The 13,727-nt window shown below is 54.5% G+C and overlaps 1 protein-coding gene across 1 annotated transcript; it reads left to right on the top strand.

Moving 5' to 3' along the window:
* Nucleotides 1-2,461: 2,461 nt before the first annotated feature.
* Nucleotides 2,462-12,185, top strand: LOC141727884 (serine/threonine-protein kinase pim-1-like). Its single transcript, XM_074534171.1, has 5 exons — nucleotides 2,462-2,723; nucleotides 3,270-3,376; nucleotides 3,512-3,562; nucleotides 3,766-4,132; nucleotides 12,076-12,185. Exons 1-5 carry the CDS (start codon nucleotides 2,462-2,464, stop codon nucleotides 12,183-12,185), a joined length of 897 nt encoding a protein of 298 aa, XP_074390272.1.
* Nucleotides 12,186-13,727: the final 1,542 nt, after the last annotated feature.

Below are 13,727 nucleotides of genomic sequence, written 5' to 3'. Positions count from 1 at the left end.
GCTCAGGGCGCGCCTGTGCTGCCCTGAGCCAGCCCTCAGAGAAAGAAAGGATCGGGTTCCAGCGCTGTTTTCAGCACTGTTTTACTCACCCTGAGGTGACAGCAGGAGGCTGCTGGTGCCTTTGCCTTGTGAATTGGAGATCCTGGCTGCTCTTGCCACTCTTCTGCTTGCCACTTAAAATTTATCTGTAAAACTGCAATTGCCTTTTTTGATCTGCTCTACCCTGAGCACTTTCATGATGGTGAATGTGGGAATCCTTAAAATCAGAGGGTTTTGGGAAACCTGCAAAAGGCGGGCCTCAAAAACAGCAGAACTGTGATTAGAGCTAAGCGGTAGCCATAAGATTTGTTAGCAGAAAAGTTATATTAGAAGTAGAAAGTAAGGACAAATAGAACAATGGTTGGTGTATTAACGCTTGTCTAGAATAAATCGCTAAGCCACAGAGATATTAGGAAGTTCTAAGCTTAATAATGGAGATGTGTGCATTGTGTTTAAAGGCTCACAAGCAAATATTGTATACAAAACAAGCAACCATTTTTTTAACCAAAAGAACCTGTGCTTAAAGTGGTTGGATAGAACTACTGTCAATATGCTTTTTCTTTTTGTGATTGGTCAAAAAACTTTTCAACCAAGTTGTAACATTAAGTTCTTTGTCTGCTGCCGAGGACACGAGGTGCTGGGATCTTCCCATTGTCATAACCATGCAATGAGACTGATGCTGGAAAATAAACAGCTTGAGACACGTTCCTCAGCAGTCTTGTCCTGTTGGTGATTTGTACATAGCCCCCGGATGGCCATAGGTGAACTCAGGCTTTTGGTCACAGGCATCAGGATTAGCAGTCTTGAAATGCTCTCAAGTGCCTGAGCACAAAGTCAAGGAGAATTAAAGCAGCCACACAGGCCACATTTGCAGTGCTCAAACACAGCCCTGTTGCTGCTGCTGCTGAAAAAGAATCAACTGACAGACGCCATCACAGAAATTGCCTCTTGAGAGTCAAATCAAATGAAAAAACCCACCAGGAGAAAGAGAACGCAGAACCTCTTGACTCCCTCCAAGCAGCCATTGTTTCTTCCAAGCAGCAGCAGCAAATGGAGATGCCCAGAGGTATTTCCAGCTGCTGCTGATCCCAGCTGGAGCCCGGCCTGCTGCCCAGGCCCAGCGGGAAGCTGAGCCCAGCCCGGGGAGCTCCCGCAGTGTCGGGAGCTCAGAGCACGCGGGGCCAGGCCCAGAGCCCCGGGCACGGCCGCCCATTGCGGGGCAGCGGCGCAGACGGAATGTCCTGCGGCCCAAACCTCCTGCTCCTGCCACACAGCGCCAGCCTTCTCCCCCTCCTCCTCGTCTCCCAGCACGGCACAAATTCCAGCTCGGAGGAGGCTTCCCCAGAGAGGGCTCAGGCTCCTGCTTCAGCCTCAGTGTCCTGCAGAGGAACGGGGCATCTTTCAGCCACTTCCACAAGCTCAGGTCTCTCATTTCATGGGGAATCTGGGATGAAAATAGACTTGTTAGGAAGGACAAAAGCAGAGGGAATGGACTGGAAATTATTAGGAAAATTGACCATTCTTACAGGCAAAGATCACCAAGTCATTCCCTGCATTTCTCCTTTTCAGATTGTTTCAGACATCTCCTGAGAGGTCCAGCTTGTTCTGGTGCCCTTCATGAACTGACTGTACTCTTGATTTATATCAGTGCATGAGATGTAGAAGCATCTGAACTGAACACTGAAACAAACTCCCTCTGTCAGCCCATTTTCATCTTCTACATCACTTTCAAGATGTCCATGGGGATGTTGGAATGATTATCCCACAGCTCTCCATTTCTGGCTGTAGGCTCTGGAGAGTCTCTGCATTCAGTCAGGCTTACATTCCCTAACAATTCCTGGTAGCCCATCATGGTTTCTTAGGGTAGAACAGTAACAATGAAAACCTCACCAATGGCACAACTGCCCAGCTCACAAGGAAAAGAAAGAATAAGTTGTCAAGTTCTTCAAACAGTTGTCCTGCCTTGCTGCAAGAGTCGTGCTGCATGCATGGTGTGGAAAGCCAAGAGAAGCTGCAGTTGGTGGCACATCTTGTGACAAAAGCTGCACCTCGCTCTCCAGGAAAGGTTCTTTGAAAGAACAAACAGGACTGTGGAGAAGATTCTGGAAGAACCGAAACAGTTTTTAGGAAATGAAATGAAAACAGAAAGAAACAAACCAAGAGTTTTTAGTCTATTTATTTTTATGCTCCCCTTTGAACTGCTTCTCCATCCCATGAATTCCAAATGGATCTCACCTCAAAGATCCATGACCTGGCATGTTTTAGACACTGTAAAATACCATGACCTATACACAGTTTGCCTTTCCCTGCTTTTTTGTTTTATGGAAAGCAATACTGTTCAGGTAAATGCAGTACTTGGGTCAGGTACAAACTCTGAATTCAAGGAAGGGGCTCCAATAGTGTTTGACCCTCATCACGGACAATGCACAGCAGTGACCGAGGGGATTCCTGTACCACAGCCCAGAGTCCAGACTTTGGGTCTTGGCTGAACACGGCAAAGTTTTCGTGTTTGGACAGGCTCAGAGACTGCCCCCCGGGAGTGCAGGCTCGGCGCGGGAGCGAGCGGGCAACGGACAAACGGAAACGGGGACAAACGGCCCAGGTGCTTCAGTTGCAGCGGCAGCGGCAACAGCACCGGCAGCAGCGGCAGCGAAAGCAGCAAAAACAGCGAAAGAAGCGCCTTTGTCGACTCCCTCTCGCCTCTCCTCTCCTCTCCCTCTCCCGCAGTCCCGCACCCTCTCCCGCTCTCCCTTTCCCGGTGTCCCCTCCTCTCCCAGTCTCTCTCTCCCCATGCCCGGCCGGGCCATGCCCCCGGCCCCGGGCGGGGCTGCCCCCTGCCTGTCCCTGGGCGTCCCGCCGCGGTCTCGCCTCCGCCCGGCTCTGGCCGTACTGGCGGTGGCGCTGCCAGGCGGGCATCAGTGCCTGGGGCGGGGGTGGCATCGCCTCCCTTTTGCTCCGCCTGGCCTGAGCCCGGCCCCGGCCCCGACCCCGGCCCCGGCTCCTCCCGGGGCCCGCGGAAGACACACGAGGCGCGGCCGCTCCCGCCGCTTCCGCTGAGGCTTGCCCGGCCCCAGCCTCACATCTCGGCAGCGCGGCCGCCGGCCCCGAGCCGCAGCTGTCCCGTTCCCAGGAGCGAACGCCTGGGCATGGCCGGCCCAGGCTGCTTGAGGGGTGCTCGGGGACCGTTGCTGGCCCCGGGCCGACCGCTGACAGCCGAGTCCCACCCGCAGGGAAGGCACAGCAGGGCTTGAAGGAGCAGGACAGGCTGGGCTGGCTACTGGGGCGCGCCAGCTTTGGCAGCGTCTTCGTGGCCACGCGGCTCTCGGACGGCGCCCCGGTGAGCGGAGGGGCCAGCGGCGGGCACCGGAGGAGGGGACGGACAAGGAGGAGAAGGAGGAGGAGGAGGAGGGCGGAAGATGGGGCTGGGCAGGGCGGGCGGCGAGCTGAGCCCGCCGCTGCCCTTGGCTTGTAGGTGGCCATCAAAAGGGTGCCACGGAACCGCGTCCTGCACTGGGGCGAGCTGGTGAGCGAGCGGGGCCAGCGGCAGAAGCCGGGGCTGCCGGGCGGGGATGAGCCGGGGCCCGGCACGGTGGGAGCCGCCAGGACGCCCCGAGGGAGAGCGGGCGTGGGGCCAGCGCAGGGCGCAGAGCATCCCGGCCTGGCTGAGGGCTTCCCCAGGCCTGGCACGGCATCGGCCCCACTGACGGCATCGTGCTCCTCCCGCAGCCCGACGGCACCAGCGCACCCCTGGAGATCGTGCTGCTGGCCAAGGTGTCCACTGGCTTCCCCGGTGTGGTCCAGCTGCTGGAGTGGCTCGAGCTCCCCAACTGCTTAGTGATGGTGCTGGAGCGGCCAGAGCGGTGTCAGGACCTGCAGCGTTTCATTGGGGCACGGCCGTTCCTGCCCGAGGAGGAGGCGCGGGAGCTGTTCCGCCAGGTGCTGGAGGCCGTGCGGCACTGCACCAGCTGCGGGGTCCTGCACAGGGACATCAAGCCAGAGAACATCCTGGTTGACCTGGACACCAGGCAGGCCAAACTGATTGACTTTGGCTGTGGCACCTACCTGCAAGACACAGCCTACACTCACTTTGCAGGTGAGCCCATGCAGGTGGTTGGTCCGTGTCCCAGCATCCCATGGCCCAATATCTCACAGCCCAAGCTGGGTGTGGCAGCAGGGATTCTCCCTTTTTTAACTGCCTTCATGGCACTGAGATTTCAGCTGAGTTTCTTTTGAGCAGGGCTGAGTGGGGAGCCAGCTTCCAGCTGTGGTGGCAGACTTAGCCCACCACTCTGCCCAGAACTGGGGCTGGGGCTGGGACAGCCAGCCCAATAAAAACACCCGTGAGTGGGGGTAGCAGAGAGGGGGGGGCAGAATCTGTGCCCCAGCCAGCTTGGTGTGCAGGTGAGAAAGGGCTTGGACTGCTCCACTCACCTGGTTTGTCTTGGGTTCATAATGTTTTTTGGGGCAATGCAGGCAGAGACAATGAGGGCATGGTTATTCCCAGAACTGAGTGGGTTCTTCATTGTCATGGTCGGGCCTTGCCATGGTTTCCACTGCCCTCTTCCATCACCAGTGGCTTCTTTCCCAACCCCAATCCTGTACACAAGTCCCAGGTGCTGGTGAGAGGGCAGTGGGTCACCCTGTGTGCCCCTGATGCAGCCCCCGCGGGCCCAGGGATGCTGGGGCCAGGCTCTGGGAGCAGCAGCATCCCCCTGCTGAACTCCATCTGTATTCCATAGGAACATGGTCATACAGCCCCCCGGAATGGAGCCACTTTGGCTGGTACTATGGCAAGCCAGTTACCATCTGGTCCCTGGGCATCCTGTTGCACCAGATGCTCTGCAGGGAGCACCCTTTCAGGAGGGGCCAGAACATCAGCTGGGACCATCAGCTCTCACAGCTACAAGGGCTCTCTCAAGGTGGATCCTCATCTCTGGGCACAGGAGGAATCCCAGTGCTGGGAGCCAGCAGCAGGCTCGTGAGCATCCTGCACTGGCAGCTGCTGAGGAGGTGGCACATGTCCTGCTCTCCTGCTCTCCTCCAAAACAGGGAATTGATGGGAGAGTTTAGACCCAGCTCTGAGCACATCCAGCATGGCCTGGGCATGGAAATGGTGGGGCAAAGCCAACAGGTGCCTTCTCCAACTGCCCGGCGGTTTCTGGTTTCTCTGCCCAGAGTGCCAAGATCTGATCAGGCGGTGTTTATCCATGCTGGACTTGGAAAGGCCCTCATTAGAAGAGCTGCTCTGTCATCCTTGGATGCAGAATATTCATGTGCCCTAGAAGAAGGGAGAGAGCCATAGGCACACTGTGATGCAGGGTCCTGGTAAGTTACAGCTGCACACATGCCTTGGCAATGAGAAGCAAAGGAACCCAGACTTTTTGTCCTGCTTGTGTCACTTCCCAGGGCTCATCAGATGGGAACATGCAGCCCTTGTGCTGGAGCTGAGCTGCTCTGCCCAGCACTGGTGGCTGCCATCCCAGCTGGTTTTGCTTGTCCTGGTTCCCTGACAGCTGGGGCCCTGAACAGAACCCTGAGAGCCTGGTCTGCCCCCAGGGAAGGAGAAGGAGCCCCTGGAGAAGCTGTACCAGGTGGGGATGCTGCTGCTGGGGACAGTGAGGACGACATCAAGGATGACAACCTCTTCCTGGACCTGGCCACTGGCCAGCTGAAGATGATGGACTTGGATTGTGGCACCTTCTTCAAAGCCAGGATCCACAGCAAATTTTTAGATGAGTCCACACGCAGGGGGATGCTCCCAGATTTGGGCATTGCACAGCCTGGCCGGGAACCAAAGGTTCCCCCTTTGCTGGAGAGGATGCCGCTGATCCTTCAGTCACTGCCCAGTCGCTCTGTGGGCAGCACAAAGGCTTCAGCAGAACCAACAAAGGCCAGGGGGCTTCTGGCCATTTTCCCTGCAACCCTGCATGCCTGGGCAGCTGGCTGAGTACAAGCAACCTTTTCCCCCTCTTCCCCTATGCCCTACAGACCCTGTGCAGGAAAAGAAAGATCCTGGGACTCTGTATATTGTAAGATATTCTATTCTATTCTACTCTAAGATATTCTATACTCAACAAAAACGAAAATACAAACAGAAAAATCTTGAAGAACAAAAAGAAAATCCCTGCTGGCTCAAAAGGCCCCAGCAGACAGAGTCTTGCAGATCATCTTTCTGCAGAGCTCCAGCAGAACAGCAAGGCAGTGCTGCACAGACAAGGCCGTTTCCTCCATGCACTGCGGAATCGATCTCACAGCTTCTGCCATGGGGAGTAGGGAGCTCTCTGTACGGCTCGGAGAACTAAACAAAATTCTACTGCAGCATCTCTGATTGCAGGACTGCTGTCATATGCCATTTCTTCAAGTGTTGCAAGAGAGAGGAACAGAGGCAAGTTCAGATCCTGCATGTGCAGGGAGCCGAGGAGAGCCCCCTGCCAGGGCCATCCCAACCGTCTCTTGCGATGGCCCACAGGGAGCAGGGAGCAAGGGGATCAGCCTGAAGCTGCTGGCCACGAATGGCACACTTGGCCCTGAAATGTCAGTGTGCTCTGCCCACGGGTGCAGATCCCTCCACAGCCGGGGCAGGGCTTGCAGCTGCCCCCGCCAGCCCCCGCGGTCAGCCCGCTGCCCTCACTCACTCACCAGTGCAGATCAGCTGCAGCTCTTGCTGCTGCCCCCTCAGGTGCCACCCGGCCATGCCTGTGAACACAGAGCCTGTCACGGCCCCAGTGGCACAGCTCCCTGCCAGCGGCGCTGCCGGCTCAGCCCGGCCCTTGCCGCACGCTGCCGCCCCAGGGCACGGCTGCCACAGGGCGGCAGCAGTGTCATGGTTTGAGCCTGGCACAGAGCCCAGTGCCCCCATGAAAATGCCCTCATCCTGGTGTCTGCTGTGAGATGTGACCAGGAATAAGCAAAACAGGCTCCAGCTTAAACATAAAGAAAACTTTATTACCTAATCTACAGGAAAATAGGAAAAACTATAAGGAAAAGAAAAAAAAAACTGAAAACCTTACAAAAAACACTTTCCTTTTCCCCACCACCAGAATTTCCCAATCACATACATTCTCCCAAATCACCAACTGCCCAGCCTGGCACCACACTTTAGTATACTCAAACTGCAGTTCATGAAGAGGAAAGGAGTCCTTCTTGTTCCATAGGCTTCCCCTGGAAACATGCTGAAACCTCGTGTGCTTCCAATGTCACTCGGCACCGCCCGGAAAAGTCTTTTTGCCGCTTGTGACATCTTCCTTCCATGCTCAGTGCTCTCACCACTGTGCATGGACCAGAGCTGCTTCTAGGGCTGTCTTTTAAGGATGCCTTGTCTCCTTGTCTCACTCCAAAAAGGCACAGTCTCTGCTTTGGGGCATCTGTCCCCCCCATATTTTTCCAACCCCCTGGGGCTGAGGGGTCTCCACGATGAACCCTCCTGGTTCTGAGGCACTGCCTCCCCCTAAGTGCAGTCTCTGTGTCACAGGAACAAACTGAGTCCATGGCCACAAGAAAAGTCCAGCCAAAAGGCCACTCCAATCATCTGTCCCCACTCAGTCATCTCCACATTCTTTGGGCCAGGTCCTTGTCTCATCTCATCTCCTATCTCCCTTCTTATTCAGCTCCGAGGAGGATCAGCATTTTTGCAAGGCCCCAATCATGTAAGAAAGGGTTAAAACTTCCAGTCTCTGTCTCAGAACGCCGATACTCCCACACGCGCTGCTGCTGCTCCGGCCGGGCTGCACCCTTCTTCCCCCTTTCTCCTCCTGGGCCGGCTGCTATCACATTCAGACGCCGACTCTCCCCCTCTCTCTCTCCTGGGGGGGGAAAGGCTGCCCGATGTCTCTTGGGGCTGCTCCTCCACCCTTCCATCCTCGAGGGCCTTCTCACCCCGCATCTCTGTCCAGGCCCAGGCCTACCGCATGGCTGCCCCTTCCCCGCCCAGCAGCAGTGGCTGCACAGGGGAGGGAGATCTGACCTCTGTCCCTCGAAGTCCCAAGAGAGCCTCCCAGGGCCGAAGCTCTGCTTTTAACCCCTGTGTATTCTCGGAGGTGTGTCCAGACCCCACTGGCCACACCAGGTACCAATATCAAACTCCAAGCATCCATTGGTTTGACCACAGCCTCCCAGAATTCCCACTTCTTCCTGGTCAAACCACCACACATAGATTGTGAAGGCCTCAAGGCCTTCAGGGCTTCAAAATTCCCCTGCTCTGTTTGGAGAACAACTTACAAAAGACCTAGAGTCCCGGGAAGCTCCACAAGAAGAAGGAAGGCTATTACAGTACGTGGATAATCTCTTGATATCCACTCAGACAAGGGAAGCATGTGTTGCCTGGACCATGAGCCTTTTGAATTTCCTACGGCTCTAAGGATACAGAGTATCAAAGAAAAAAAAAAGGCAGAGGCAGTGAAACAGAAAATAATCTACCTGGGGTATGAGGTCAGTGCTGGGCAAAGGACTCTGTAGTCACTAACCTGGTGAACCCAGCTTCTTTTCTCAGTGGCATCAAGGAGAAGCAGCACACCACGATTGCCTGGAGACCATTGAAGCTACTTACTCCAGATGCCCGGACTTGAAGGACACTCCTTTGGATGGTGCAGAGACCTGGTTCACTGATAGGAGTAGCCACGTTGCCAGTGGAAAGCGACGTGCTGGATATGCAGTCACTACCTGCAGAGAGATAACAGAATCTGGACCCTTACCAACAGGCACCTCTGCACAAAAGACCAAAATAATTGCACTGATTCTTTTTTCTTTTTCCTTAGAAATGGCAGGAGGAAAGAGAATAAAATCTATACAGACCCATGGTATGCATTTGGAGTTGTGCATGCACATGGAGCACCTGGAGAGAGGGGGGACTGCTGACCTCACAAGGAAAGAACATCAAACATGCACAAGAGATGATCGGGATAGTCGGGCTGCTGGAAGCAGTTCAGCTGCCTGAAAAGGCAGCAATTATGCATATTAAGGCACACCAGAGAGTGAGCTCAGAATTGGAAGAAGGAAATGAGCTGGCGGATAGAGAGGCAAAGAAAGTAGCAAAAGGTGAGGTAACTATTGAAGGAGCTCTGATTCCAGGTGGACAAATTTCCCTTGAAGGTAAGCCAGAATACAATAAGAAAGCTAGAAAACTAATCAAAGATCAAAAAGGGACATACAACCAAGAAGGGTGGGCTACCATTGAAGGGAAGCTGGTAATCCCTTCCCATTTCTTGTAGTCACTAGTAAGGGAGGAGCACCAGAAAACACACTGGGGAATGGATGCCCTGAACACCTACTTGATTGAAAGAATCGTTGCCAGGAATTTATATGCCACTATTATTCAAGTGACAGTGTGATCTTTGCCTCCAGACTAACCCCAAAAATACCCCCAGACCAAAACTTGGTCAGACTCGGAGGGGCCATGGGCCTGGACAGCAGTGGCAAATTGACTTATCCATCAGAAGGCAGAAGCTGTTGTCCCTTCCTGGAATGATTTTTGCTCGGAAGTGATTTTCTGCCTTACAAAACCACCATCCACTATTGACTTTCACAGGACAATGACACTCTTACAGAGATACTGTCAAGTTGCCTTGTGTGCTTCTGGCTGCTTTTCTTGCTCTCTGGATAAAAACATCAGCCCAGCATCTGATGGCCAATGCTGTGGGTGCTGCCCGTCTGCTGTGGCCAGCAGCTTGTGCCCAAACACAAGCGGGTGCCTTCTGGGCAAGGGGATGGACTGGCACGAGCAGCCATTTTCCCTGGTGAACCTGGGAGGCACCTGGGCAAGTGCAGAAGATTGGGATGACTCTGGCATGAGAGAACATGTGGTGTGTCTCTGATGGCGCTGCGAGCACTGCGAAGGAACAGCCAAGACAAGCACTGGAAGCAGACACATCCTGCCAATTTCTGCTTGTGAGAGTCTGTCCGAATTTTCCCTCATCTGCCTCATGATCATCATTGGGGGACCACTGAAGAGAAGACCCCCATGTCTGAAATCTCTGGCTCCAAGGGAGAAAGTCATGTGCCTGAGACCTGAGAGTGTTGCTAAGCCATTGTTCTCACAGGTGTTGTTTGCTGTGTGCTGCACTGAGCCCGATGAGAAGAAGAAGGGGCACCGTGCCCTTTGTGCAACAACAGCCTTGGGAGCTGTCCCACCTCTCGGCCTGGCTGGACTTCTCCTGAGTTTCAGGTGGTCCCCCCACAGAAGACCCTCACCTGTTTTACAACCACCGGGACAGACAGACTGAGATGGAAGGAGCCTCTCCACCAAGGACTGAGACATGGAACCCCCATGTGAAAAGGCCCCTCTGCTCCTTCCAAGGACTGGGACTGAAACCCCAAGCCCGGCGCAGGTGTGTGGGGGAGGCAAGCTGACCAAAGCGAGATGTTTGCCTGCAGGTTGTGACCGCTGCACCAAGAAGACAATGGCTCTCGCTTACTGCTGAGAGCATGGACTACCTGTTACATCTATTCCTTATTGTATCTGTATTCCCCCCTCGCAATTTCCAATAAAGTTATCATAATCAAAACCTCTGAGTTAGCGAGAGACTTCGAGATCTCCCCGATGTAACAGGCGGATCCATGACTGGACTGGACCAAAGGACTTCGTCTCTACATTTGGTAGCTTGTCATGGTTTGAGCCTGGCACAGAGCCAGTGCCCCCCATGAAAATGCCCTCACCCTGGTGTCTGCTGTGAGATGTGACCAGGAATAAGCAAAACAGGCTTTAGCTTAAACATAAAGAACACTTTATTACCTAAACTACAGGAAAATAGGGAAAGACTATAAGGAAAAGAAAAAAAAAATTGAAAACCTTACAAAAAAACCACTTTCCTCCTCCCCACTACCTGACTTTCCCAATCCGATACATTCTCCCAAAACACCAACTGCCCAGCCCGGCACGACACTTTAGTACACTCAAACTTCAGTTCATGAAGAGGAAAGGAGTCCTTCTTGTTCCATAGGCTTCTCCTGGAGACACACTGAAACCTCGTGTGCTTCCCTGTCACTTCGGCACCGCCCGGAAAAAAGTCCTTTTGCCGCTTGTGACATCTTCCTTCCATGCCCAGTGCTCTCACCACTGACGCATGGACCAGAGCTGCTTTTAGGGTTGTCTTTCAAGGATGCCTTGTCTCACTCCAAAAAGGCACAGTCTCTGCTTTGGGACATCTGTCCCCCCCATATTTTTCCAACCCCCTGGGGCCGGGGGTCCTCACGAATGAACCCTCCTGGTTTCTGAGCCACTGCTTCCCCCTAAGTGCAGTCTGTGTCACAGGAACAACTGAGTCCATGGCCACAAGAAAAGTCCAGCCAAAAGGCCACTCCAAATCATCTCTTCCCATTCAATCATCTCCACGTTCTTCGGGCCAGGTCCTTGTCTCATCTCATCTCTTATCTCCCTTCTTATTCAGCTTCGAGGAGGATTAGCATTTTTGCAAGGCCCCAATCATGAAAGAAAGGGGTTAAAACTTTCAGTCTCTGTCTGTCCCGGAGCGGCACTCCCACACACGCTGCCCACACGCTGCCGCTCCGGCCGGGCACTCTTCCTCCCCCCTTCTCCTCCTGGGCCGGCGGCTATCACATTCGGTGTCGCCGGCTCTCTCTCTCTCTCTCTCTCTCTCCTGGGGGGGGAATGGCTGCCCGAGGGCTGACTCCCTGGGATCTTCCACCCTTCCATCCTCGAAGCCCCCTCACCTCCCATCTCTGTCCAGGCCCAGGGCCTACCACGTGGCTGCCCCTCCCCCGCCCAGCAGCAGCGACTGGACAGGGGAGGGTGATCTGACCTCTTCGCCGCGACGTTCCAAGAGAGCCTGCCAAGGGCAGTGCCCTGCTTTTTAACCCCTGTGTATTCTCGGAGGTGTGTCCAAACTTCACTGGCTACACCAGGTGTCAGTATGAAACTCAGAACATCCATTGGTTTGACCACAGCATCCCAGAATTCCCACTCCTTCCTGGTCAAACCACCACATAGCTCTATCCCCTCTCTCTTTCTCTCTCTCTCTCTTCCCCCATCTTTTTCTCTCCCTTAATCCCTCTATCGCATTTTGCTGTGCTCATTCAATAAAGGTGCATTTGTTTCGATTATCATTGCAAACCCCCTTGTACCGTGTCGGTTCTTTGTGCACCCTGAGATCAAATCCATGAACCATCACGAAACCCATGACGACGGATCGTGACAGCCCCCGAGGACCCCTCCCCAAATTCCCCCCCCTAGCCCCCCCAGCACCCCCAGACCGCGCTAAAACCCCCTCAAGTTCCCCCCGACCCTCCCCATATCCCCCCCAAACCTGCTCAAAACCCCTCCCCAAATTCCCCTCACGACCCCTCCAGGACCCCTCACCTGTCCCTGCGCCTCCTCAGCAGCTGCCGGACGCCCCCGTCCTCTCCCAGCGCCTCCCCCGCTCTCTCCAGTGCCTCCCGCAGGACCCGCCCGAGCCCGGGGCGGCTCCCGGGGGTCCCTGAGGGGGTCCCGAGGGGCGGGGGGGGAGAGGGCGCCCGCTCCATGCCCGGCCCCGGGGTCAGGAGGCGCTGCTTCAGGCTCGGCTCTGATTGGCTAGAGCGGCGCAGGGAGTGCGGGAGTTGCAGCGGGGAGACGCCCGGTGATTGGTTGGTTTCGTAGAGGGCACGGTGACTGACATGGGGGGGCGGGGCGGTGCATGGTGTTTGGCTGCATGGGGCAAAGAAGGCAGGAGTTGCCGAGGGGCAACGCGCGGTGATTGGTTGGTTCAGCTCAAGAGAGGCGGGAGTAGCTGTGGGGTGCGTGCAGTGATTGGTTGGTTCGCCGCGTGAGAGCCGTGCGGTGACTGGCTGGATCAGGCGCACGGGGAGGCCGGTGTTCCTGAGGGGAGACCCACGGTGATTGGTTGGTTTGGGGCGGGGCACGCTGCTATTGGCTGGGAAAAGTCCGGGACTTTTAAGGGACATTCCTGGTTCTTTGGAGAAAAACTTTAAGATTTTTAAGGAAAAATTTCCGATTTTTGCAGGAGAAACATTCCCGGATTTTTTGACCCCACATGACCCCAAATAACGTAAATAACCCCCAAATACTCGAAATAAACCCCAAAGAACCCCCCAAAATTCCCAAATACCTGAAAATGCCCCAAATAACCCCAAGCAAATCCAAATAACCCCCAAAAAACGAACAAAGAAAACCAAATTAAACCCAAAAACCCCCGAATGATTTCAAGTACACCGAGAAAAATCCCATATACACCAACATAACTTCCAAGAAGCCCAAATAATTCCAAATAAGCCCAAATAAACCCAAAAACTTCCAAACAAACACAAATAATTCCAAATAACCCCAAATAAACAGAAATAAACCAAGTAAAACCCAAGGAAAACCCTAAAGAGTCCATAAATAACCACAAACAAACCCTAAATAAACCCAAAGAAACCCCAAGAAACACCAGTTCTTTCGGTCCCCACCCTAAAACAGATCGCGACCAATCAGAACACGCGGCACTGATGACGATCCATTTGCTGGGCACAAACTCAGAGCGCTGGCCCCGCTCAGCGATTTTCAGCCAATCAGCGCCCTGCCCGACTCTGACTCATAACTTGCCAGCCACAGAACAAGGCCTCTCACTGCGGTAAATAATCACAGACCGCGCGGGGTAATTTCCAGCCAATCAGAGCGTGTCTCGCTGATGACTCATCAGTTGCCAGGAGCGGAATTTGGGGAGGGGGGGAAGGTGACCCTGGGGATGGGCTGGGGA

The sequence above is a fragment of the Zonotrichia albicollis genome, unplaced genomic scaffold, assembly GCF_047830755.1.
Source record: "Zonotrichia albicollis isolate bZonAlb1 unplaced genomic scaffold, bZonAlb1.hap1 Scaffold_257, whole genome shotgun sequence".
In the NCBI taxonomy this organism is placed as follows: Eukaryota; Metazoa; Chordata; class Aves; order Passeriformes; family Passerellidae; genus Zonotrichia; species Zonotrichia albicollis.
The sequence above is the reverse complement of the archived record's forward strand: the minus strand, read 5'-3'. Positions and strand labels throughout refer to the sequence as shown.